General features: G+C 38.3%; 2 protein-coding genes across 2 annotated transcripts; one reads left to right on the top strand and one right to left on the bottom strand.

Annotated features, from left to right (window-relative positions):
* The first annotated feature begins 4,108 nt into the window (after positions 1–4,108).
* Positions 4,109–22,546, top strand: LOC149819314 (ABC transporter C family member 5-like). The gene is made up of 11 exons (XM_089984765.1): positions 4,109–6,325; positions 6,458–6,778; positions 6,943–7,029; positions 8,359–9,051; positions 9,190–9,354; positions 10,279–10,573; positions 11,042–11,256; positions 17,506–17,811; positions 17,897–17,960; positions 20,307–20,546; positions 22,010–22,546. Exons 1-11 carry the CDS (start codon positions 4,223–4,225, stop codon positions 22,138–22,140), a joined length of 4,620 nt encoding a protein of 1,539 aa, XP_089840891.1. The 5' UTR covers positions 4,109–4,222; the 3' UTR covers positions 22,141–22,546.
* A 1,761-nt stretch (positions 22,547–24,307) lies between these two features.
* On the bottom strand, positions 24,308–26,659 carry LOC149819313 (subtilisin-like protease SBT1.2). The gene has a single exon (XM_089986378.1). The coding sequence runs from the start codon at positions 26,657–26,659 to the stop codon at positions 24,308–24,310; it is 2,352 nt and encodes a 783-aa protein (XP_089842504.1).
* Positions 26,660–26,872: the final 213 nt, after the last annotated feature.

The raw sequence follows: 26,872 nt of genomic DNA, 5'->3' as shown, positions 1-26,872 counted from the left end.
CATAGCACATAATTAAGGGTAAAGATCCCTTTGTTAGGAAAACTTTTAATGGGGACAAGAGAAAAGTAGGCATGTTGGCAGAATATTTTTTTCTAATGGTAATATCTCAATCATTATTCACATCCACTTGAATCTTTTACTAAGGCAAATTGAATGCCTAGGATAACATTCTGGGATCTTATCTTAGACATTTCCTCATCCTAACCCTACTTTGTTTTGACAGTCTTATGCATAAGTGCCTTCTCAGCTGGGCAGAACAGAAGTCTTTCCCAATGTTACTCTTTAGATAGCACATGCATAAACCGTAGATGCACATCATATTCATTCTTTATTCCTATGTCACAGGACCATTTTGGCTGAGTCTTTGGTGACATGAGCAGACATGGATTGGTATGACCATTAGTTTAATAATTTTATTTTTTTATCATTTTTTCATAATATTTCAAGGGAAAAGTACTTTTAAATATGGAAATAACAAAAAATAGTTTTTATTGATTAAATTTTTAAAAAGTTATATGTGTTCATATCTCAATTTTGAAAAAAAATAGTTGTAGGTGAACCCACATCCTTTGTGGCCGTTTCATTGTGTCTTCGAATCTTTGTGAGAGGTTTGTTCATCATCGTATAACTGAGAAATGAATCAGCTTGCTTGCATTGCTTTTAGTGATTGGCATTAATGGACCCTTTTGTTAAGCACCAAATGGATGCTCATGTCTCATGTTTCATCCGCTTCAGAGATGAACCGATTCTCAACCATAGGATGATCCCCTTCTCAAATTAGAAGCATTAATTTTTTGCTTTGAAAATTGTCAATATATAAAAATAAAAATAAAAATAAAAATGAAAGATAGATAGAGAGTTTTAAAAATTTCTCATATAAAATAAAAATAATATATTAGAAAGAGAGGCGAGGGAATAGAAAGAAATTTTGGCTACACCTTAGAAAAAGGTAGTAACCGTGCAATAGTGGACGACACTTTGAAAAGAACACTACTTACCCAAAAAGATTAAAGGTTTTCATGACATCACACTAAATCTGCCAAACTCCTACCTAAAGCCGAAGAGAATAAAGTATCAAAATAAACACCTATAAAGTAATAAATTAAGAGCCATAAAAGAAAGAGAAGTTTATGGTAGTTTTACTTGTATAATATATTATTCAAAAAATGATTGTACTGTATGACAAAAAATGACACATTTCCAAAATATATACATTTTTAAATCCGCCCATGCCTAAATTTGTAATGTTTGACTTCTTTAGGACCATTTTACTTTTCGTACGAGCGAACCTCCTGAAGTTCACGTGATATATTAGTACACTATCTTTGCATTACAAACTCTAGCTAAAAAGGAGATCCACACTTTTTTTTTGCACAACACATGAAATATGCATAAAATATGTGAACTTTTTATAACTTAAACTTGTCAAAACTTCATAAATATTTCATTAAATTCACACATATATATGTGTGTGTGAAGTTCACATAGCCAAATCTGCGAAATTCTTGTAATTGAAACCTATTAAATCTTTGCAAACTAATTTCACATATATAACATATATAGCATGAAATTTATATAATTAAATATGTGAACTTCCTGTAACTGAAACATAGAAACTTTACAAATATTTTACTAAATTCACATATATAGTAAGAAGTTCACATAATTAAATCTACGAACTTCCTGCAACTAAAATATGTTGTAACTTCATAAATATTCTCATAAATTTACATATATAGTATGAAGTTTACACAACTATATATGTGAACTTTTTGTAACTGAAACTTATTGAAACTTTGCAAACTAACTTCACATATATAGTATGAAGTTCGCATAACCAAATCTGCGAACTTCCTGCAATTGAAACTTGACAAATATTCTACTAAATTTGCATATATATAATGAAATTCACATAATTGAATCTGTGAACTTTTTATAATTGAAACTTATCGCAATCTCACAAATATTTCACTAAAATCGCATATATAGAATAAAGCTTGCATAACTAAATTCACAATCTGTCTGTAACTGAAAATTGTCAAAACTTCACAAATATTTTATTAAATACGCACATATAGAACAATGTTTGCATAACTACATTTACGAACTTTGTGTAACTGAAATATGTCAAAACTTCACAAATATTTTACTAAATTTGCATATATAGTTGTCAAAACTTCACAAATATTTTACTAAATTTGCATATATAGTACGATGTTTGCATATAATTGTGCAAATCTCCTTTGCAATTGATCCTTAAAGAGATCCTTAAATATGGAGTGATCTCGCTGAAAATACTCATCAAAAAAAGAATTTGTTAAGGAAAACACAATGGGACAAAGGGGGTTTGGGACTACAAACAAAACCATAAAATGCGAAAAAACCTTAAAATATGAATCATTGTTTTTTAAATATTAAAGTGTCACATTTAATGCTAATATGAACATTCACAAAAAATGAGAAAGTTTACAGTTAAGTGTTCAAAAAATTTGAGAATCTCTTATCCAATGTGAAAATATTCAAAAAATTCATAAATGAGGCACAAGATACTTATATAAAGAAATTTGCGAATGTAAGCATACAATTATGATTATCCTTGAAGAGTATTTATTTAACAAAGGTTCACAAGTTATATTTGTAAAGTTCGTATAGTAATATGCAAAATTCTCTACACATTTGCAGATCGCTTGAAGGATCGTATTTTAAAAGAAGTTTTGCATGGTTGCTCACAAAATTTATATTATATATGTAAAACACAGGGTATTTGAGAAAGTAAGCATGTTTTTAGTTATTCGCATGACATACAAACAAATTTTTATATTATGCACGAGTGATGCAAAATAAAACTAGGTACAACATTTCAAAGAGAACAATTTTGTACGGGGTTGTGAAATAGAAAAGATGCACAAGTTTGATATTCAAATATACTTTGGTGGGATGAAAATTAGTCATATTCACATTTTAAATTATGTAAAATTCGAGATTTCTATTAAAGCATCATAAAGTGGAATTTTTAGGGAGAGGTTACGAGATCCAAAGAGCATAACAACATATCACATTAAACTCAGGAGGAAAATCACATATTTAAGAAAAGACACATATTTAAGGAAAAAAATCATATATTTTAAAAAATTTACATATTTGAAAGAAAATTCTTATTTTTGAAAGAAATTCATTTGTGAGAAAGGTAAAAAGGTCATTTAAAAGTAATAAATTTGTGAATGTGTGCTCAACGAGATTTAGAGATATTATGAAAAACACATCATTTTTGTTATTTTCTCATATATTATCTATGCAGAAGACATCATTCTCAGCAGACCATCTCAACACCTTATTATATTAATGTGCATGATGACACCATCCTCTTCACATTGAAGCTTATAAATAACAATAATAGCAAACAAGGTCATGCAGTGCTTTCCTGAACAGAGCACGAACCAAAAAAGTTGGGTTTTTATGATCCACCAATGCCCATCACGAAGAAAGACATTAAATAAGAATTCACCTATTTTTTTTTCTTACCTAGAAACGTAGAAAATCACAATTCCCCATCTTTCTTGAACCAAAATGAAGGTGATCCCATTGCCTAGTTCCTCTTTTCCCATGTAACCGATTTCTTCCTTCTCTTGAGTAAATCAGAAAACCGTCTAGAGGCAGCGAGCTCCGAAATTTTTTCGTTTTTTCTCGGTAAAGAACATCAGAAATCGCCAAAACAAGACCACCCACTTCCTATCTCTCGATTCTGAGGACAACCACCTTCTTCTTTTCGCCGATAATCTCAGGAATAAACGCAGAGAAGCGTCGCCATTTTGCAGAAAACTACTGCACCTCGGTAGTCGGTACCGGCTCGCATTCCCTTGCCTCTCTCTCTCTCTATCAGACTATCTCTCTCTCCTGCGTCTTTTGTTTATATAGTCATATTGCTCTTCGTCTTGTGCTGCAGAGAGGCAGAAAACAACAACATGCGGCTCTCATGAAATCTTGTATGTCTATATTGCTCTCTTAGCAAGGTGTCCACGAACTCTTTCATCTAGAGATTCCTAATTTATTTTTGGTTCTGTCAGTGGTTGCCAAATTGCGGATTCGTTTTGTGTATGTCCGCTCTTCTCTCTCAGAAACGCAACATTTGGTTATATATGTACATATTGGTGTTTAATTCGGTTACGGAGCATCTGTATAAGTCTGCAAAGGAATCCCATCTTCCCAGTTTGGTTCTAGAGAAATGGGGTTGCTGGGTTTCCTGGGTTTTGCTGGTTCCTTCATCTCACATTGTTCAGCTGCTGCACTGCCCAATCTGGGTATGTTTCCGGATGGCGGTTCCATATTTGATTTATTAAAAAACCTGCCGGTTTTGGAAAGGATCGCTATTTCGATCCATTTGGTGCTGTTGGTGCTCCTGTTCTTCTCGTTGTCGGCTCGCCGGATCCTCACTTGCGTCGGCCGTGTCCCGTTCGTTAAGCGACGTCGTGCCGATTCGAGTTCCGGAGGCGGGAGCGGGGATTCATTGAAGATTGAGATTGGTAATTCCTTTAAGATCACTCTTTTGTGTTGTGGGTACATTCTTTTTCTGCAATTGTTGGTGATTGCATTCGAGGAGATGCACTGGGATAGGAATTTGGGTGGTTGGTCTGCTCTTTGCTTGCCGTGTGTTCAGGCTCTTGCATGGTTTGTTTCGAGTTTCTGTGTGTTTCACTGTAAATTGAGGGGTTCGGAGAAACTCCCTGTTTTAGTTAGATTATGGTGGTTCTTGTCATTCATAGTCTGCGTTTGCACTGTTTATGTGGATGGGAGAGGGTTCATTGATGGTTCGTTGAGGTTGAATTCGCATGTCTTAGCGAATATCAGCGCCAACCCAGCGCTCGCATTCCTCTGTTTCATTGCATGCCGTGGGAATTCCGGCATTCAGTTAGCCAGTTCCGATTTGCAAGAGCCATTGTTGAGTGAGGAGCCTGGTTGCTTGAAGGTTACTCCTTACGAGGAAGCTGGATTGTTCAGCTTGGCCACATTGTCGTGGCTGGATCCTCTCCTGTCAATCGGTGCAAAGAGGCCGCTTGAGCTCAAGGATGTTCCTCTTTTAGCTCCCAGGGATCGTGCAAAGACTTCTTATAAGATGTTGAACGCCAATTGGGAGAGGCTGAAATCTGATGATTCTTTGAAGCAACCATCATTGGCTTTGGCCATCTTCAGGTCATTTTGGAAGGAGGCTGTCTGCAATGCTGTATTTGCAGGTCTTAACACAATTGTTTCTTATGTTGGGCCTTATATGATCAGTTACTTTGTTGACTATTTGGGAGGAAATATAGCATTTCCTCATGAGGGATACATTCTCGCTTCGATATTTTTTGTTGCCAAACTTGTAGAGACGATAACAACGCGACAGTGGTACCTTGGAGTTGATATCTTAGGAATGCATGTGAGATCTGCTCTCACAGCAATGGTGTACCGCAAAGGACTTCGTCTTTCAAATACAGCCAGGCAAAGTCATACAAGTGGAGAGATTGTGAATTATATGGCAGTTGATGTGCAAAGGATTGGTGACTATTCCTGGTATTTGCATGATATATGGATGCTACCTCTGCAAATCGTGCTTGCATTAGCAATTTTATACAAAAATGTTGGCATTGCATCAGTTGCTACTCTGGGTGCCACTGTAATCTCCATTCTTGTTACCGTTCCTTTTGCACAGATGCAAGAGAATTATCAAGATAAGATGATGGCAGCCAAGGACGACCGCATGCGGAAAACTTCAGAGTGCTTGCAGAATATGAGAATCCTTAAGTTGCAGGCTTGGGAGGATCGATACCGAGAAGTGCTTGAAGGCATGAGGAAGGTTGAGTTTAGATGGCTTCAGAAGGCTCTCTATTCACAGGCTCTTGTTACATTCATCTTTTGGGGTTCACCTATTTTTGTTGCTGTTGTCACTTTTGCAACCTCTGTGCTGCTGGGTGATCAGCTCACAGCAGGAGGAGTTCTATCTGCGCTTGCGACTTTCCGCATCCTTCAGGAACCTCTTAGAAATTTTCCAGACTTGGTCTCCATGATGGCACAGACCAAGGTATCTCTGGATCGAATTTCATGTTTCTTACTAGAGGAGGAGCTGCGAGCAGATGCTACAATAGATGTCCCGAAAGGTCTCACTAACATAGCCATAGAAATCCGAGATGCTGAATTTTGCTGGGATCCATCCTCTTCTAAGCCAACACTGTCAATAATACAGATGAAAGTGGAGAAAGGAATGAGGGTGGCAGTCTGTGGCGTGGTTGGCTCTGGGAAATCGAGCTTCCTTTCTTGTATCCTTGGAGAGATTCCCAAGATTTCCGGTGAAGTATGTTAAGATCTCTCTTTTATTCCTCTACGTTCCAACAAAATTTCCATATGATACTCGGCCTGTGTTTCAGTTTTTTTTCTTTAAAGCTTCGTTTTTCTAACATTTGATGTTCTAATTGTGTACGGACAGGTACAAATAAGTGGTTCTACAGCTTATGTTTCTCAGTCAGCCTGGATCCAGTCTGGAACCATAGAGGAGAACATTCTTTTCGGTACCCCAATGGACAAACCTAAGTACAAGAATGTCATTCATGCCTGTGCCCTGAAAAAGGATCTGGAACTTTTCTCGCACGGAGATCAGACCATAATTGGTGACAGAGGCATAAATCTTAGTGGTGGTCAGAAACAAAGAGTGCAGCTTGCAAGAGCACTCTATCAAGATGCAGACATATTTTTGCTTGATGACCCCTTCAGTGCAGTTGATGCACATACAGGGTCAGAATTGTTCAAGGCATGTACAAAGATGTTATCATTATTTGTGGTTATTTGTCATTTTTATTTTCAAAATGCAGCTAGGATAGTTGAAGCTGTTCATGTTCTTGATTTATGCAAATCCTCCCATTTTTATCTACTGGTTGAGAACTCACCTTTCAAAGTATATAATATATATTTCAGGAATACATATTGACAGCATTAGCATCTAAGACTGTGATCTATGTCACTCATCAAGTAGAGTTTTTGCCATCCGCTGATTTAATTCTGGTATGGAGTTTATCTCTGTTCAGTTTGTTAGTTACTCCCTTGGTTGACTCTTTTTGCATGTTGCGATGTGCTTGTGACCTTAGCCATTTTTTTTCTTCTTGCTGTAGTGTTGTTGATGCATGGTTCGTCATGAAGTCTTTGTTAGGTGCAATATCTGGCACCATGAGTTGTTTTAACTGCTACATAGTAGTTTAAGCATGGAAAGTAAACACACTTTCTCATTTGCCTTTGTTCTTTATTTGTGACCTCTACAAGGTAGATAGGATTGAAGGCTGTCTCTTGTGATTGATATTGCCTACTTTCATTTTCTGCCAATGTTGTTTATTTGCATGTAAATAGGGGTGGACATCGGCCGGGCTTGGGCTGCAAAAAAGCAGCCCGGACCTGATTAAAGTTGGGCCCAGCAGAATTAACTAAACGGGCTTGAATCTGGCCCAGTCCAATATGCAAACACACATGGCCTGACCCGTTTATTGGTCGGGGATAAAGGACCCAACTCAAACCTGATTATAAATGGGCCAGGCTTTTGTTGGCCTAGGCTGGGGTCGGGCCCTTATGGGTTTGTAATTGGGCTGGATTGATGTCCACTCCTGCTCCTAAACTACATGAAATTAATTTATTGTTCCAACATGTTGCAGAGTCTGCGTGGTTTTTGTGAATTCATGTTTGTAATTATGCATATTTATATTCATCTGTTCATAGGCATTAGATATGAATTGAAAAGCTGTTTCTTATTCTTGATCTTGACTGAACAACATGCATGGACATTTCATTAGCTGATCTTCCATTGTTTTAATACCATGTGAAAAGAAAGAGCTTTGTAAGGGCTTATGTATTCTTGTTGACAGGAGTATACACATAAAATATAGATCGCTATATGCAATTTGTCACAAGAAAATAAAAGAAAGGATTTAACCTGCCCTCGTACATAAGGCCATAAGCGTAAGGACGTTAAAAAATAGAAAATGTGATGTGAAAATATGTACATATTATATGAGGCAAGACAGGCTTTTACTTGTGCAGTATTTAAACAATAGGAAGTTAGAAATCCATCATGCAGTAACTGGTGTAAGATAACTGGGAAAAACATGACTTTCTATTGCACTTCAGAAATTGGAAGTTATAACTTAGAAGCCTACCATGCAGTAGCTGCTGTAAGATAAACCTTACAACTGTCAGTCTGTCACTTGTCTCGACTTGCATCCATGTGGATCAAAAGTTCCTCTTGTTTGTGTGTCTATGTATCAAGCATATTCTTGTTTTTTCAAAATTGTTCTTCTTAATTATATATATAAAAGTTTACCTTTTTATATATGTTTTTCTTGCCAGGTTCTTAAAGAAGGCCAGATAATTCAGTCAGGGAAGTATGAAGACCTTCTACAAGCTGGAACTGATTTTGATGCCTTAGTTTCTGCACATCATGAAGCAATTGAATCTCTAGATATTCCAGAATCTGCTGCAGATGATACTGTTGAAACAATGCCTGATGAAGATCCAGTTATGTATAACGGAGATTGCGAATCAGAAACAAGCAATATTGATCATATGCAAAAACAAAATTCAGAGAATGATTCTTCTGATAAGAAAGCAATCAAGGAAAAGAAGAAAGCAAAGCGCATGAGAAAGAAGCAGCTTGTTCAGGAAGAGGAAAGGGAGAGAGGAAGAGTTAGCTTAAAAGTGTACTTGTCATATATGGCTGCAGCATATAAAGGTGCATTGATACCTTTGATTATCCTTGCCCAGACAGCATTTCAAGTGCTCCAAATTGCAAGCAATTGGTGGATGGCCTGGGCAAATCCACAAACTGCAAGAGATAAGCCCAAGACAAGCAGCACCATTCTACTTGTTGTCTACATGTCCCTTGCTTTTGGAAGCTCTTTCTTTGTATTTTTGAGAGCTGTTCTTGTAGCTACCTTTGGTCTGGCAGCTGCACAGAAGTTGTTCGTGAAAATGCTTATAAGCATCTTCAGAGCACCAATGTCTTTCTTTGATTCCACTCCAGCTGGACGTATTTTGAATCGTGTAAGTTGTGAGCTTTCATTTCTGGCAGTAGAAATTTTCTTAGCCTTTCCTAATTATCAGATTCGACAACTGAGCATAACACATGAGCATTCTTATTTTCATCACAACTTTCATTGTAAGTCATATATAAATCATCAGGTATCTGTGGACCAAAGCGTTGTTGATCTAGATATTCCTTTCAGACTTGGTGGCTTTGCATCCACAACAATACAGCTTCTTGGCATAGTTGGTGTCATGTCCAAAGTAACTTGGCAAGTCCTGCTTCTGATAATCCCGATGGCAATAGCGTGCTTATGGATGCAGGTATTTAGCCTTTTGTGTGCTTCTTTACAGTTTATATAATCTGAATATCTATTGGATAACCACTCAACCCACACGCATATCCATGCATGTTTGCAGTACAATACTCATAGAGAGGTTAGGGAAAACTACTGTAATTTGATTGGTAGCAAAGAGGGGGTTCAGATGCTTGAATTTGAGAAACTATTTGGTTTTATAAACATACACACACACACACACCAGATAAAGTGCTATATGTGGAACTAATAACTAATAAGACAGTAAGATGCATACCATTGTATTAAGTGACTTAAGCACAAAACAGAGGAAATGTTTGGATCAATTTAGCTTCATGGTTCCTGTTACTAGTGGCCATGTTTCAGATATCATTCTTGGAGATTTCTTGGTAGGATAATGTCTTAGGGCATTATAAAAGTTTTTTCTTGGAAAAACCTTGGCAAAATTTACAAAAGGGAAAAAAATGAAGAAAGAAATTTGACTACTGTACTACGAAACAATGTTGAGATGATAATTTGGTCTTACATATATGTTGCAATGAATTTGATACAAAACATTTTTTTAGGAAATATTGAGATAATTTTGCAGTCTTTTTTTATTTCCATATTCTGAAGTAGCACCAAATGTATGAATTTGGTAAATCTATTCAAGCAAAGCCACTTGTTGAAAACATGTCTAGCGTGCTACTATGGACATGACTGCACATTAATGTCATTTTCGGTCTTTTCATGGATGAAGAACCATAGATTGTATTAGTAAATACTTCCAGATGTTGGAAAATCAGCTTACACGTGTGCATGTCCATATTCATGCACATGTTCATGTAAATCACCTCCTCCAGCTGTAGTTGCAGAGACCATTAATGGGTACTTGTTACATTTTTTTGTGTTATATTCTTGAGATACGTCCTAAGTTTCATAATTTCTGCAGAAATACTACATGGCTTCATCAAGAGAGCTAGTTCGCCTTGTCAGCATTCAGAAGTCTCCTGTCATTCATCTCTTTGCAGAGACTATTTCTGGAGCTGCTACAATTAGAGGATTTGGGCAAGAGAAACGGTTCGTGAAGAGGAACTTGTACCTGCTTGATTGTTTTGCTCGCCCATTTTTTTGCAGCATTGCTTCCATTGAATGGCTTTGCTTGCGCATGGAGATGCTATCAACCTTTGTATTTGCATTTTGCATGGTTCTACTTGTAAGCTTTCCGCATGGAAGTATTGACCCAAGTAAGTGCCATGCATTTAACAGAATGTTTTCTTATTGTCTTTGAGGAGGGGTTTCTCTTCCCTGTTTTTTGAAAGAAGGAAAGTACACTTTTGTTTTGGCCTCTGTCGCAGAAAAACTAGAAACTGATAGCTGCAATTATTTCATGATTGAAATACGTGACATCATTCTTAGAAAGTGTTTTTTTCCGTCACAGGAAATTAGTACTTGATAGTCGCAAAATTTTCATTATTGAAATATTCCACACCATCCTTATCTAAGGATTTACTAGTTCACTCCCTATTTTCATAATAAAAATTTCTATTGGTATTTGTTTATTTAATGTTACTGCATGATTATAATATAAATCTCTTAAAATCGTATGAAGCTGAAAATGTTCCTCATCAAGAGCAGTTAACTGTTTCCTAAATCAAAAGATACATATTGAATACTATTTTGCTGTTTGTGCTCGCTTTTTTTTCTTTGTTCAGGCATGGCAGGGCTTGCAGTTACATATGGTCTAAACTTGAATGCACGTTTGTCAAGATGGATTTTGAGCTTTTGTAAACTGGAAAATAAAATTATTTCCATTGAACGGATTCATCAGTACTGCCAAATTCCAGCTGAGGCACCAGCTGTCATTGAGAATTCTCGACCTCCACCTTTCTGGCCAGACAAGGGAATGACTGAGCTTATTAATCTCAAGGTATTTAGTTCAAATATTTTCTTTCCTTATTTTCCTGCATTGATCTTTCATTGATGGGTTAAGGTATTCCAATGTTTTGGTTTCCCATGTTACTAGCATCTGATTATAATTGTAATGAAATATGCGGAAAAGAAATGTATGTCCTACAATGGACATTCACACATAGAAATCAAAGAACAAGTCCAAAAGAGGACATACACAAAAGCCAATAATGGCTAGAAAGCATAAAATCTTATAAAGGCACTAAAAGGCTTGAAGAAGCCACACATACAAAGGGGGAGACCCCACTTATTTATAGGCAAGAGAGGAGTGAGGGAGAGTTAGAGAAAAGCAAGAGAGAGGGACCATTGGGAGTCCCAACAAGGAGTCGTTGGGCTCCCAACGGTCACAATTGTGACCGTTGGGGGCCCAACGACTCTTTGTTGGGCCCCCCAATGGCTGTGCATTAAATGCACAAAAGGTACAAAAAAACAAAAAAAGAAATAAGAAAAAATAGGAAAAGAAAAAGTCTAAAATGCCCCTATTGGGCGAGTTTACAGAACTACCCCTTATCGGGTAGTGTATGATAAATATATTTATATATATATATATATATATAAATATATATAGATTACATATATTTTAACACCCTCCCTCAAGCTTTACGGGGATACAACGGAAAGCTTGTTGAGAAGAAACATGAAACGAGGAGCAGCAAGAGCTTTGGTGAAGAAGTCCGCCAACTGGTACTCGGATGTGACGTAGGGCAGTGCTATGGTTCCTTTTAGGTATTCATCTCGAATATAGTGGCAATCCATCTCAATGTGTTTAGTACGCTCATGGAAGGTGTGGTTGCTTGCAATATAGATAGCACTCTTGTTATCGCAACACATCTTCGAAGGAATTGAGATGACAATGCCCATATCACAGAGGAGACTTCTAAGCCACACAAGCTCCATGGTTGTAGTGGCCATTGCACGATATTCCGCTTTAGTTGAGGATAATGATACTTTATGCTGCTTCTTGCATCTCCAAGAAATCATAGTCACCTAAGAAAACACAAAAACCAGTGGTTGAGACTCTTTCATTGGGATTTCCTCCCCAATCAGCATTTGTATAAGCAATTAAATCAAGGGATGATGAAGAGGAAAGAAAAACTCTCTTAGTTATGGTGTTTTTAATATATCTGACAATCCTTAAGACTGCACTCATGTGCACAGTTGTAGGTGCATGTTGAAACTGATTGACGGAGTGAACTGCATGAACTATGTCTGGCCGAGTGATGAATAAGTATGTTAGAGACCCAACGAGTTGACGGTAGGGAGTAGGATTCTCGAGAAGGGTCCCATCTTCCAGCCTTAGCTTTGCATTGATAACCTCAGGGGTTTCTGTCTTCTTATCATCTGAAATTCCAGACTTAGAACAAATGTCAGCAACAAGTTTCATCTGAGAGAGAATATACCCTCGGGGAGAATATGCAACTTCAATACCTAGAAAATATCTTAAGAATCCAAGGTCAGACATGTCAAAATTTTTTTTTAAAATTTTCTTAATATCATGGATTTCTTGCTCATCACTTCCAGTGATAATCATATCATCAACATATAGTAGTAGAATAACTACAGAGGACCCTGCACTTTTCACAAATAACGCAGTGTCAGTGTAACATGAACGAAAATTTAAGCTAGTCATTACATTGCTAAATCTGTCATGCCAAGCCTTTGGAGCTTGTTTTAACCCATATAGTGCCTTTTTTAGTTTAAGAATTTTGTTTTCACCAATAGATACTTCTGGTGGAGGATCCATATAGACCTCTTCACTTAGTTCGCCATTAAGAAATGTGTTCTTAACATCCAATTGATAGATAGGTCATTTTTTAACGGATGCAACCGCAATAAGAGTCCTAACACTAGTCATTCTAGCTACGGGAGCGAAGGTTTCTTCATAGTCTATTCCGTACTCTTGAGCATATCCTTTGGCTATCAACCTAGCTTTATAACGTTCTAATGACCCATCACTTTTAGTTTTAATTTTGAAGACCCATCTACATCCAATAGACTTCTTTCCAGTGGGTAATGAAGTTATTTCCCAAGTTTTAGCCTTTTCAAGGGCACTAAGTTCTAGTTTCATGGCTTCAACCCATTGAGGAATGTTTTTGGCTTCATTATAGTGTGATGGTTCATGATAAGAGTGTAATGCAATTAGGCATGCCCTATATTTAAGTGTTAGGGACTCATAGGAAACAAACCTATTAGGAGGATTGGAGATTCGGCTAGATCTCCTTAAAGAGGTTTCTTCTATGTTGGAACTTTGAGAATATTTTTCTAAAGCGCTTATGGGAGTTTCTTGACCACGCCTAGCATAGGTTTGAATTGACCTATTTTCAAAATCATTACTTCCATTTTCAACATTACTAAGAGGAGTATCCTCTAAATCATTAGGAACATCCTCTACGTGAGGAGTCACATCTTCTTGAGAGAGAAGATCAAATAAGAAAGCATATTCACTTTCATCAATATCTTTATTTTTCTCAAAGCCGTTCTCATTTTCTAAAAAGGTAACATCTTTGGATACATATAGTTTGTTGCTTTTGGGGTCGAAGCACCTAAAACCTTTTTAATTTTCTCCGTATCCTAAAAACACACATTTGATAGCTTTGGGAGATAACTTATCTCTTTTATGTGTAAGGACAAAACACTTACACCCAAAAATTCTTAATCTATTAAAATCGGGTGTTCTTTCAAAGAGTTTTTCATATGGAGATATATTTTGTAAGGATGAGAATATCATTCTATTTATCAAATAAGTGGAAGTTAAGGCAACTTCAGCCCAATAGCATTTTGGATTTTCTTTGGAAATGAGAAGAGTCCTAGTGGTTTCCAAGATGTGTCTATGCTTTCTTTCGGCTAGACCGTTTTGTTGGGGAGTCTTAGGACATGACCTTTGATGACAAATGCCATTGATTTCCAAGTATTCTTGAAATTCATTTGATAGATATTCTCCACCGGAATCGGATCGAAGAATGGAGATATTAGTTGAAAATTGATTTTTGACAATCATATGAAATTTTTTAAAGAAATTAAAAACTTCGGATTTTAGATTGAGAAAATAGATCCACACATATCGAGTGAAATCATCAATGAAAGTAACATAATATGAGTATCCTCCTTTTGATATGACCGGAGAAGGACCCCAAACATCCGAATGAACTAATTCAAAGGGTCTTTTGGACACAAATGTTCTCTTTGGAAAATGGGTGGATTTTATTTTTCCAAAAATACAACTCTTGCAAACAAAATGTTTCTCATTACAAAATTTCTTTCCAAAAGGAAATGAGTACATTTTTGAGAAGCTTGGATGTCCAAGTCTTTGATGCCACGTTTCTATATTTTTATCTTGGACATGATTACAAAATGAGTTAGTGGGAAGTTTCAAATTGTTCATGTAGTAGAGATATCCCCTCCTATGGCCTTGCCCAATCCGCTTCTCGGACTGGAGATCCTGTATAGAGCAATCCTTGGTTGAGAAGGAGATTTCACATCCATGATCACATATTTGAGAGACAGATAAAAGATTTAAATTAAGTTGAGGTACTACTCTTACGTTTGGCACAAAAAAATCTTTTGAAAAGTCTAAGGTTCCAAAACTTTTAACTTATAAAGAGGTACCATCGGCGGTGGAAACAAAAGAATTTTTGGAGTTGCTACATACATTGGATAGTCCATTTTCAATAGGGGTCATATGAAAAGATGCTCCAGAATCAAGAATCCAAGAAGGCGTACCTGGAGGAGAAGAAGAGGCAATGACGGCTCCCGAAGTTGACGGCGATTTGAGTAGAATTTGAAGTGCTTCGGATAGTTGAGCAAGGGAAAAGGACTCTTTCCCTTTCATTGGCTCCTCCTTCTTTTGTGGGATTTCTTCAATAATAACAACTTTCCCTTTTGGAGGTTCATTTATCTTTGGACAATTAGGTCTTATATGACCCGGTTCTTGACAATGATGGCAAATGACTTTCCTATAATTGTCATTATAGTTATTTTGCCTCCCAAAGTGTGGAGACTTATACGCTTTCATATGATTGCCGGGTTTAGACACGACAAGAACTTTATCTCCTCCTTTAATCATGCCAAGACGCGTTTCTTCTTGGCATATTTCGGCTATGGCATCTTCCAATGGAAGCGGTTTTGATCTATGAAGAAGGGAGGACCTAACTTGTTCATATTCGGACCTAAGCCCATGTAAAAATTGGAAAAAGTGTTCTTTTTCCATTTGTTCTCTTCGCATTTCCACATCCTCACTAGATACCCATTTGGGTTCAAGAAGGGATAGCTCATCCCATAAAGGTCCAAGAGTGCTATAGTAATCTCTTACACTCATTTCACCTTGCTTAATGGTACAAATTTTTTCTTGGATAAAGAATTGACGAGCAAGGTCTTTTTGGGTATACATACCTTTCATAAAGAACCATGCTTCATTTGCTAGGCGGAATTTAGCAATGTTGGCGCAAATCTTTAGCTCCACGTTGTTCATGAACCATGCAAGAATTTTTGCATGCTTACTTTCCCAATCTTCTACCTTGGATTGATGATCTTCAATAGCCTTCATGCGAGCATTTCCTTCTAGAGCTTTTTCTTGATCACCATCTATTTTCGTAAGTTGAAGTTGAGGTTCCCTAATGGTGCCCATAACATATCCCCAAAGCTTTTTACCTTTGAGGTTGTTCTCCATGGCGGCGGCCCACATCATGTAGTTGGTACCATTAAGCTTGAAGGAGAGATCAATCTTTTGTTCTCCTTCCATCATATAATCAAGAATGGAGGACAAACCAAGAGAGAGGTAAAACTAGACAACTAGCTATATGAATCAAGAGCACAACCAAGGCTCTGATACCATGTAATGAAATATGCGGAAAAGAAATGTATGTCCTACAATGGACATTCACACATAGAAATCAAAGAACAAGTCCAAAAGAGGACATACACAAAAGCCAATAATGGCTAGAAAGCATAAAATCTTATAAAGACACTAAAAGGCTTGAAGAAGCCACACATACAAAGGGGGAGACCCCACTTATTTATAGGCAAGAGAGGAGTGAGGGAGAGTTAGAGAAAAGCAAGAGAGAGGGACCATTGGGAGTCCCAACAAGGAGTTGTTGGACTCCCAACGGTCACAATTGTGACAGTTGGGGGCCCAACGACTCTTTGTTGGGCCCCCCAATGGCTGTGCATTAAATGCACAAAAGGTACAAAAAAACAAAAAAAGAAATAAGAAAAAATAGGAAAAGAAAAAGGAAAAAAGAAGAAAAAGAAAAAGAAAAAGTCTAAAATGCCCCTATTGGGCGAGTTTACAGCACTACCCCTTATCGGGTAGTGTATGATAAATATATTTATATATATATAAATATATAGATTACATATATTTTAACAATAATCACATGGTGCCTATCACTTTGTATTGTAACCTCAAAAGTATTTGGAGCTTAAAGCTGATTAGTTTTTATGGGGGAAGCCCAGTTATTGTGTCTCTTGTTGCATGCCCAACCATGACCAATGAACAAAACATGAAAAATCCATGGGGAGGTTGGTCCCCAGTCTGTAGCACGTGCTGGCACTTAACTGGGTGGTGCATCACAGCATGCTGCGCATGACTAACAATCACTTTGGGTACCACCACTTCAATTCCTTCACTTTAACTGTTAGGGATGTAATCTTATCTATGTAATAAAATCTGAAAAATATACATTTACAATATTTGCTCATATCTGGCAACCTTAATCCAAATCAATCTTGATGACTAATTTTTGAGTCCGGATCGGGTTCAATCACATGGTACAAAATTTGTGCATTAAGCACCTGATTGCCCTCCATCAGGCCTTGGGCCCCACAACTGACATGCCCTGTCCCCAAGATGGAGGGTGATCAGGTGCTTAATGCACAAATATTTGTGCAATCATATTGCACCTGATCTTTTCACCTAATTTTTATTATGTAAACAGTTCTGTATCTAGGTCCTTGTCTCTTAGTTTCATTTGTATGTTGAATGGATTATTGGTTAGCTGTTAAATTTCTGAAACTTCTAAGCACTATGTCAATTTTCTCTCTACTTTCTACGGCAAAAACTTTTCCTGTTCCTGTATTCATTTTGCACTTCAAATAACACAGCTAAGCTTACTCGATTTAAAAACAATGGTGAAATTGAATACTGTTCTTTATTCATATTTTTTTCCCTTGATTACTGAATGCATTCCTGTCAATAACTTAATATTTATAGGTTTGCTACAAGGAAAATCTTCCAATGGTCCTGCATGGAATAAGCTGCAAGTTTCCTGGTGGGAAAAGGATAGGAATTGTTGGTCGTACGGGGAGTGGTAAATCTACTCTGATACAGGCATTATTTCGTTTGATTGAACCAGCAGAAGGAAGGATTGTCATAGATGACATTGACATTTCTACCATCGGCCTTCATGATCTTCGTTCCCGTCTTAGCATCATTCCTCAAGATCCAACTTTATTTGAAGGAACCATTAGAGGAAACCTTGATCCACTTGAGGAGCATACTGACTACCAAGTTTGGCAGGTTAAGATCGATCAATTAAATCACTTTTGACGAATTATGTTCAAGTATTTGTTGTTCTCTGACCCGATCCTTATTCTGCCTGTAGGCTTTAGATAAGTGTCAGCTTGGAGATATAATCCGCCAAAAAGATCAGAAACTTGAGTGTCCAGGTATTTTCAATAATCAGTATGCTTAAGTGCATATATGCATGAGCATGTATAGCTTCCCATTATTAAACTCAATTTCAATATTAGACACAATTCTCAGAAACTAGAAAATTGCCTAGTTTAAATTTAACTATCTTTTAACAGACAAAAAAGAAATGATGCCAATAACCAGTGTGATTTTGTTTAAAGCAAATGGTGGTATATACATGCTTTCACTTTATTACAATAGGCAGGAAAAGCCATACATAGTAATGGCAAGCAAGACAAATTTCTGTTTTTTGTCATGCTATCGTAGGGTAGCCAATGCAAAGTTGTGTGGCTTCTCCTTGTCTGCTGGCACCCACTTTTGGAGAAAGATAAATTGAGGATGATAGGGGTAAGCCTATCCTTTCTAGAAGTAATTAGTAAAATGAAAAAGTTGAAAACGGTACCCTACTCATTTCTTTCCTCTGTTTGTGAAAAGCCACAACTTTTACCATTGGGCCATGTACCAACTTTTGCACAAGTCAGATGCTAACCTTTGGTTGATCTTATGTGGCTATTATACTTGTCCACACACACACACACAGACATATGCTTATGTGTGCATCTACACCTTGTGGCTGTCAGGTTTTCCATTAGGTCTATCAGATGGATAGAAGTTCAATTCTTTTACCCACATGGTTTTACAGTAGATGGTTTCATGTTAAGATAACACTATCTGCTTGTTGATGTGTTGCATGCACCGACCTTAAGCACTGTCTACTAAGCATCAAATTTCGTGTCTACCTCATATATGTAAACAACATATACCAGTGTTGGCCATAGGATGCATCTTGAGTGCTGTCACCTATGTCACACGGACTCGGCTAGGGAGGCGCCGCACCCGAGTCGGCATGCCCCGACACGGGTGCGGCTTAGGACACGGCCCGGACTCGGTCAACGACGAGTCGGACTCGGTCAACGAATCGAGGCCGAGTCCGTCCTTGTTTTGGACTCGGTTAATGTTGACCGAGTCTATATTCGTCTATTTTAGGGTGAAAAACAAAAAAAATGATTCTATATATATAAAAGAGACTGCTGTGCACAGTGCACAGTGCACAATGCACAGTGACTGTGCACAGTCACAGCTGTGCCAGTGACTGTGCTGTGCACAGACTGTGCTGTGCACAGACTGTGCTGTATGCAATATATATATATATATATATATATATATATATATATATATATATATATATATATATATATATATATATATATATATATATATATATATATATAACCGAGTCCCCGTGTCCAAAATTTTTAAAATTGCGCCGCACCCGTGTCGCACCCGCACCCGCACCCATGTGACATAGGCTGTCACATATTTATGTACTATATCCTATAGAACATATACATTATATGCCTCTATCTATTTTACATTTATTAAATTATTTTCTTCATATTTTAATAAGGATCTTTACTTATAATCTGAAGACACACACACACACATACACCACAATGGAATAAAGTATACCACTATACCCCTTACTCTTATTTTGGAAATGCCTGTGTGCCACATTCTTATGCATGTACTGTTAAAATGTATAGGTTATCATATATATATATATATTATGCTTTTGTAATATATATATACCTATACATATATATTTCACATATATGTATATTTATATATAGTTTTATTTCTGTCTTTTGTAATGCCCACTAGGGGCAATTTAGTTTTTTTTTTGTACCTAGGTAAATACTCATGTCGACTAGGGACATTTTTGAGATTCTTATTATTTTTTCTTTTCTTTATTTGACCAAGGGCAAAAGAGTCCTCCTCTTAGAGTCGTTGGGACCCTCCCCAATGGTCATAAATATGACCGTTGAGGAGCTCCCAATGACTCTGTGGGAGCTCCCCTTGGTCCCCATAAAGTGTATAAATAGGGGTCTTTGTCCCTCTCATTCTTAATGCTTTTCTAAGCATTTTCAATACATTATTCTTTATTTTTTGTCCTCTCTCTTCTCATATTGTGAGTGTTTGGTGATTTGCCCTTTGTGGCTTATTGTATTTTTGCCCATTAGTGGCATCTTGTTTATGTGTTTGTGCCCTCTTTGTAGTCACTTTGTGACATTGTTCTTGGCATTTGTGTTTCATTACATGTACTCATGTGACATAGCTCTTTTAGTGCATTAAATATATTGTGGACATTTATGCCTGGAAGGCATGTATAAGAAAGTGGTGCTTTGCAATGCTCCTTTATTGCCTTTTAAGTGAAATAAATGCATGTTGAAAGTGGGTGTATTTAGTGCACCCCATTGATGTTTGTTTCAAAATTCGACTGTTGATTGTGAAATACATGTATACACATGTTTGACATGCAGTTGTAGAGAATGGGGACAACTGGAGTGTTGGACAAAGGCAGCTTGTGTCCTTGGGCAGAGCTTTGCTGAAGCAGGCTAGGATTTTAGTGCTTGATGAAGCAACAGCATCTGTTGACACAGCAACAGATAACTTTATTCAGAGGATCATCCGGACAGAGTTCAGGGACTGCACTGTCTTGACCATTGCACATCGTATTCCAACAGTGATTGACAGTGATATGGTTCTGGTTCTATGTGATGGTAAACATATATGCTTGGACCAGGAAAAGATAAAATTGAGACTGCTATTAAGTGTTAGATATTTGCTAAATTAGACTCAATCACTCGCAATTCTTTTGAGTTTATGAATCATGACTATCAGTTTACTATGAATCATGACTATCAGTTTACTGGTATAAAGGCTGCTGTTGAATCATTCTTGTTAAGTCCTTTGTTGGATAATAAACATTAAAGCTCCTGACATGTTTTTTCTTCTTTTCTTTCTTCAGTACTTGATATCCTTTTCTATTTTATGTGGTGGCATAGATGAAATTTTAACAACATATAAAAAAATTAGATCTGTTGTCTCTTAATTATTTGCATGTATTGCTTTTGATAATTGGAAAATCTACTACTAGTTAAAATCTGAGAGTGGACCTTTTTGTCATAAAAAATATCCTTTAGTATCCCTGGTTATTTTTCTTTTTTTTTTGGATATAATCCCTGAGATATTTTTCTTGTTATAATGTATCTTAAAATTCAACCTCACTTGGTGTTCTGTATTTAAAATTTAATCGGAGGCTTAGTTGGTCTATCAGAATGATGTAGAAATCCTTTTTTTTTTTTGAGGTAAAGCAAATTTTGTACGACTGCAACAGCAAGACATGGCTCCAAAAATCCAGGAACATTCTCATATATCTAGCAGTTCCATCTGGATACCATTTTGTGAAAGTCTTTTGGAGATTTAAGCAATGCCGATAAAAAGGTGGCATATTGATTGTTTGGGATAGGTCTTTCAACTGTTTTGTTTCGAAGGATGCCACTTTTGTCTGCCTAGAGAAACTGGGTCATTGATATGGTTGTTGCACTCCCTGCAATGCATTAGTAGGTTTGTAATGCTAGTAACTCTTCTGGTCCTTGAAACAGATCACTGGCTTCTAATATTTTATGATGTCCTTTTGTTGGTTACACAAGTTCCCTTTTGGATATTCAAGATTGCTGTCACATACAGTTTCACGTAATATGTTGTTGTCTGGTGTATCATTGGTGATGTTAAATCACCGCTTCCTCTTAGTATGTAATACAAAAATCATTCAGACCTGTGATGTCAATCTATCATGTTCTTTTTATTCAGGTTCCCACTGTTATCAAATTTTCTGAACTATGAAATTGGTTGTTTAGAAACACACTAATATTATACCTGACGATTCTGAGAGTTGCTTCTGGATATTGAAAATGCATGTTTGAATTTTGTACAATTCTTATTCGTCCACTATTTTAGCTTTCCTGAACTAAAAACATGTCTGACAATTCTGAAGCCTCTTTAAGCTTGCATGTTTTAAGCATAATAGAAGCAATTGTTAGTTAAATTTGAACTAATATGCTTCAAAAACCAGCATGTTATCTGGTAATATGCCTGTATTACATATTAGATAATTAATTGTTTTCTGTTTTCTGAATTCTCTGCACTATGGTTGATGCTCAGTCTGGACTGTTGGTCTCAGGTAGAGTTGCAGAGTTTGACATTCCGCTACGGCTGTTGGAGGACAAGTCATCCATGTTTTTCAAGCTAGTCTCTGAGTACTCGACTCGATCTAGTAGCGTTTCAGACTTGAGTTCTTTGTTTAATCCATGAAACCAAAGAGATGAAGCAATCACTTGCATGATTCTTTGTGCAACTAGAGTTAATCAAGACAGCAAATTAGCACTTACAGAATGGGACGGGATCGTAGTCTGTACAGAGCATTAACCTTCCTTGAACAAAGAAAGTAAAAAATGGTGGATTTGACCGTTCTCAAATTTCCGTGGATGAACGAGCACCATTCTTTCTTACATAAAGTGGAGAGTTGTGCATAGATGGATCGTTCTGTGTATCACAGTTGAACTGAGCCCCCAAAGGGAAAATCTAGAATAATGTCATCTGGTCACAGAGGATGAGGTCAGTCCCTTTGTTGTTTCTTTTGCTGTTTGTGCATTTTGCACGAGAGTACGCATCGTTTGGAAAGGCATTTTTATATATAGTTAGTTTCTGGTCCCTTCTCCATTGAGTGTTTTTATCCCCTCTCTGCAGATGCACCATGTTCCTGATTCTGTCTCTTTTCTGGGCCCGTGGGAAAGCCTTTTTAGCCTTATTGGTTAAGATTCGATGTTGGTTTTGACTTAACCTAATTGTGAGTAATCTAGCTCTAACCCTCTATCAAGTAGCCAACTGTGCAAATGTCTACACATATGTGCCATATGTTGAGACATCCTAAGGAACAGAGCTTGTTGACTTGGCTTGATTTGTTCAGGCCACCTTAAACAAGCATGAGAGAGAGAGAGAGAGAGAGAGAGAGAGAGAGGTGAACCAATACCATTGGCTAATGTAAATTATAGAAAAGTATAAAGATTCTGGACAAATCAAAAGAAAAATTGAAAGACAGTTGACTGGTGAAGGAAAAAAACGGTTCAATACTTCAATTATTCCAAAATCCAGAAATAATTGCAGTGCTAAGCTTTATTTAGAATTGTGTTTATGACAATTCTACCATTTGCCAACATATTTTTCTTTCAAGAAAAAAAAGACAATTCTACCATTTGCCCATGAGGTTTCTGCTCACCTGGTAGGGCCAACTCCTGAATGTAACCAAGCTGAAGGGATGTCATGAGTTTGAAACCTATGGTGCGCTTCCTCTGCCGTGAGGGTAGAAGCTGGGTGTGTTCCCTAACGATCAAGGAAGACCTGAGGTTTCGACACCAATAAGATCGTGAGGCAGTTTTCCACAGTGATTAAAAATAATCCCACCATTTGGTTATCAGGAATGTTCACTATCGAGTTAAATCTGAATTCAAATATCATTAATTTATTTAGAAGATTTTTAATTATTAACCAGAGTGCAGTACTACTGATTTGAACTCATAGTAGCACTTCAATGTTGCATCCTGCTGACTTCCTGTAAATTGTGAGTAGGAGCTGAAGCAATATTTCTGCTACTTTATACAGTTCTAAAAAATTTGGTGCCCAGCACAAACAGTACCTTCATGGTATTCAAAATTTCTGAACAGCTTTATCTTTATATACTGTCAATGTGGAAAACTGTTTCAATTTGGATATTTCACTCGGATCCATAAACTGATTCCTGAACTTCACAGTTCGAGTATAGTCCACTAGGTCGTCCTAGTCGAGTCTAATGAGGTGCAGACTTGAGTCCAGAGTTTTGACTGGAATTGTGGCATGAAAATAAAATGTTGGCAATGTGAGTGTAACAGGATTGGGTTGGTCAGGGTCCAATAGTGACCTGACCTATTTTGGTTGGGTCTGGATCTTGCATAGAGTGGATGACCACTGGAGTCAACAGTTCTAGATTTAACTCTGCCAGATTAATCAGGTCAGTACACCCAGGATCGGGTCTGGGTCTATGATTGCAGTATAACAGTGGGTCAGTTCATCTCTACCCAGCCCACTTTTACCCAAAGTATGGTCCACAAGGACCTTAAACTGCATTGAAGACTTTTCGTCTTCATTCATGATCTGTACTGGGAAACTGAGGACTATTTTCATCTGCATTCATGATTTGTACTGGGAAACTGAGGACTATTTTCATCTGCTTTCATTCTTCTTCAGTGAAAGAAGTTACATTAGTCCTCCCATTTCTCATGTCAACTAAAAAAAAGGCAACAGAAATAACAAAGAAAAAGAGGAATTAAAAAAAAAAGAGCCTCAAACTCTAAAGATCCAAGTCATTAATTCCTATAGTCCTTCCCCACCAACACCAAGTTGCAACACATAAAAGTACTATAGAAGTTGAAGTATCTTCGAATCTCTACCCTACCCAAGTCACAGAAATTGGGCTTCTCACCTTATAAGGACCATGGTGATGATGTACCCAAGTCAAGGAACCTTCTTCATACAACTTCTCTCCCTTGCCAGTCATCTTCAGTCTTGAGACAAACCACACCTTGTAACTCAAGCTTTGATCCAAATGTTCAAAAGTGAGAGTCTGTGGCGTTACTCTAACTTCCACTCCTTGTGGTGCTTTCACCTCCACACTATAAGTAGAGTTTGGGAGACCAACATTCCTGAGCCTCCTATACAACATCACCACCCTCGCATTCTTAGTCCCCATATTGAACATTACAGACATGGAGGGGTAATTAAGTCCCCTGCCCTTGTTCTCCTTCAGCACTTCTTTGCAAGTCGCATTCTTATGAGTGATGGTGAATATCTCAGTCCTACCATAGCCCAAGCTACAAAGATGAAGAGTGTAGTCTTCGGGTTCTATGTCGTAAATTAACCCCGGATCGATCGCTCTCAATGGGTTGACATTTCCTGCCCCAATTGCAAAAACTCCTCCGGCAATAGGCTTACGATGTCGATTCATTACGTTGGCTGTGGTCATTAGTGCAGACTTAATTGCAGCTGGACTCCATGAGCGGTGAACTGATTTTATCAGTGCAGCAATGCCACTTATATGTGGGCATGCCATTGATGTCCCTGACAAGACTGTGAAGTTCACCATCCTCCGGTCCTCTGCTAAGCCACTTGGGCCGAGATTCTCTGGCCAGGCAGCCACAATGTTTGCTCCCGGAGCGAGAATGTCCGGTTTCAGGATTGACGGGTTTGTTAGACTTGGCCCCCTTGCAGAGAAGGTAGCAACAGAAGGAGAATTGGAGCTCCCATACTTGGTTCCTCCAAACAAGATCCTTGCTGTTGGGCGCCTTGATGACTTGATGTAGCTCTTGAGTACAAGGGACTCCTTGTAACCGACCAAAGTTGCCGGTAAGACGTGGACATCAACGGAATCCTCCTCGCCGTTCACTGCAGCATTCGCGAGGATCATGGCGGCCGCACCAGCCTCCTTTACCACCTCGCCTTTCATGGCCCTCCCGGTCACTCCACGGTCACAGACTACCATCTTGCCACCTACTAGAGCTCTAGAGAGAGTGTTGTTAAAGCAGAGCTCTGAACCTTCTTTCCCGCCATTTTGGTACACCAATTCAAAATCTTTCCCGCCAAACCTCTCCTTGTGCTTCCCACTATTGTAACGCTCGAATTGGTTTCCTGGGTACAAAGATTCACCATACAAGTAATGGCCATTCCCCAACCTTACGATGGCCGGGAATCTACGGTCCATGGTGCTCGCACCCACCGTTGTAATCCACGGTGCCTCATTGGCGACGGTTCCTGGTGCTGGGCCATTGTTTCCAGCAGCACAGCTGACAAAGATCCCTCTCTCGGCCGCTCGAAATGCGCCGATAGCAATGCTATCATCGTAAAGTGGCACGGAAAAACCGCCTAATGAGAGGGAGAGAACGTCCACGCCATCTCTGATGGCATCATCGATTCCGGCCAGAATGTCTGAGCTATAGCATCCACTGAACCAGCACACCTTGTACATGGCTAGGTGTGCCCCCGGCGCCATTCCCCGGGCATCGCCGGCCGCATTGCCCAGCACATTGGCTCCGGCCACCACAGCCCCGCCTGCAGTCGAGGATGTGTGTGTTCCATGGCCATGGGCATCTCTCGGAGATGTGTATTCCTGTCCTAAATCCATCAGCATTCCCTCCGATGGTGACAGATGGTGGCCGCGGCTGTAGAAGCGGGCGCCTATGAGCTTCCGGTTGCAGCTCTTGGGAGTAAAGCTCTCACCTCCTTGGCAGATGCCTTTCCATCTCTTAGGCACAGGCGGCATTCCATGGTCATCGAAACTTGGGCTCTCCGGCCAAATTCCGGTGTCAAGAACACCAATTATGCTTCCCTCGCCGAATTTCAACGCCATTCGAGCGCCCCGGGATGCTGGGGAATGGCTTAATCCCAAGAATTTGTAGGAATAAGTCGTCTGCAACGGTATCAAACTGTCAGGATGGATGTTGATCACACCCTTAGCAGCTCGGAGAACTAATGTTTCTTCTTCAGTAAGCCGAGCTGCAAAGCCGTCAATGGCGGTATGGTACGAATAGAGTAGACGGGAGCTCGAACCGTTGCCGGACGCCGATTCTAGAAAGGATTGGTGCCATTGGAGCTTGGTCTGGAAGCCTGAGTCCTCCATAGCAGACGGGTGAAGGTGAACAATGTAAGTTTGAAGGTTGGTAGCATGAGAACAAGTAACACGACCAATGAGGAAGACAAAGAAAAGGATAAAGAACCATTGGGGGATTGAAATCTGGGTGCCCATTGAGTAAAACAATGATATTTTTCAGTTGGGTGTGCTTAGATTGAGTGGTAGTGATGGTGGTGTCCATTACGAGTTGATGGTGGTGGTATTTGAAGGGGTTGAGAATTTGAATGATGGGAGGAGAAGAAGCAAAGAAGAATTACAAGGCAGAGAAGAAACTCGTGAGTTTGAAGCTCTCTTGGTCATCACGAGTATCAGTTGGGGAGGGAGCTT

This window comes from Nuphar pumila, chromosome 13, assembly GCF_984573655.1.
Source record: "Nuphar pumila chromosome 13, dmNupPumi1.hap1.1, whole genome shotgun sequence".
NCBI lineage: Eukaryota > Viridiplantae > Streptophyta > Magnoliopsida > Nymphaeales > Nymphaeaceae > Nuphar > Nuphar pumila.
Note: the sequence above shows the minus strand (reverse complement) of the source record. Positions and strands in the feature narration are given on the sequence as shown.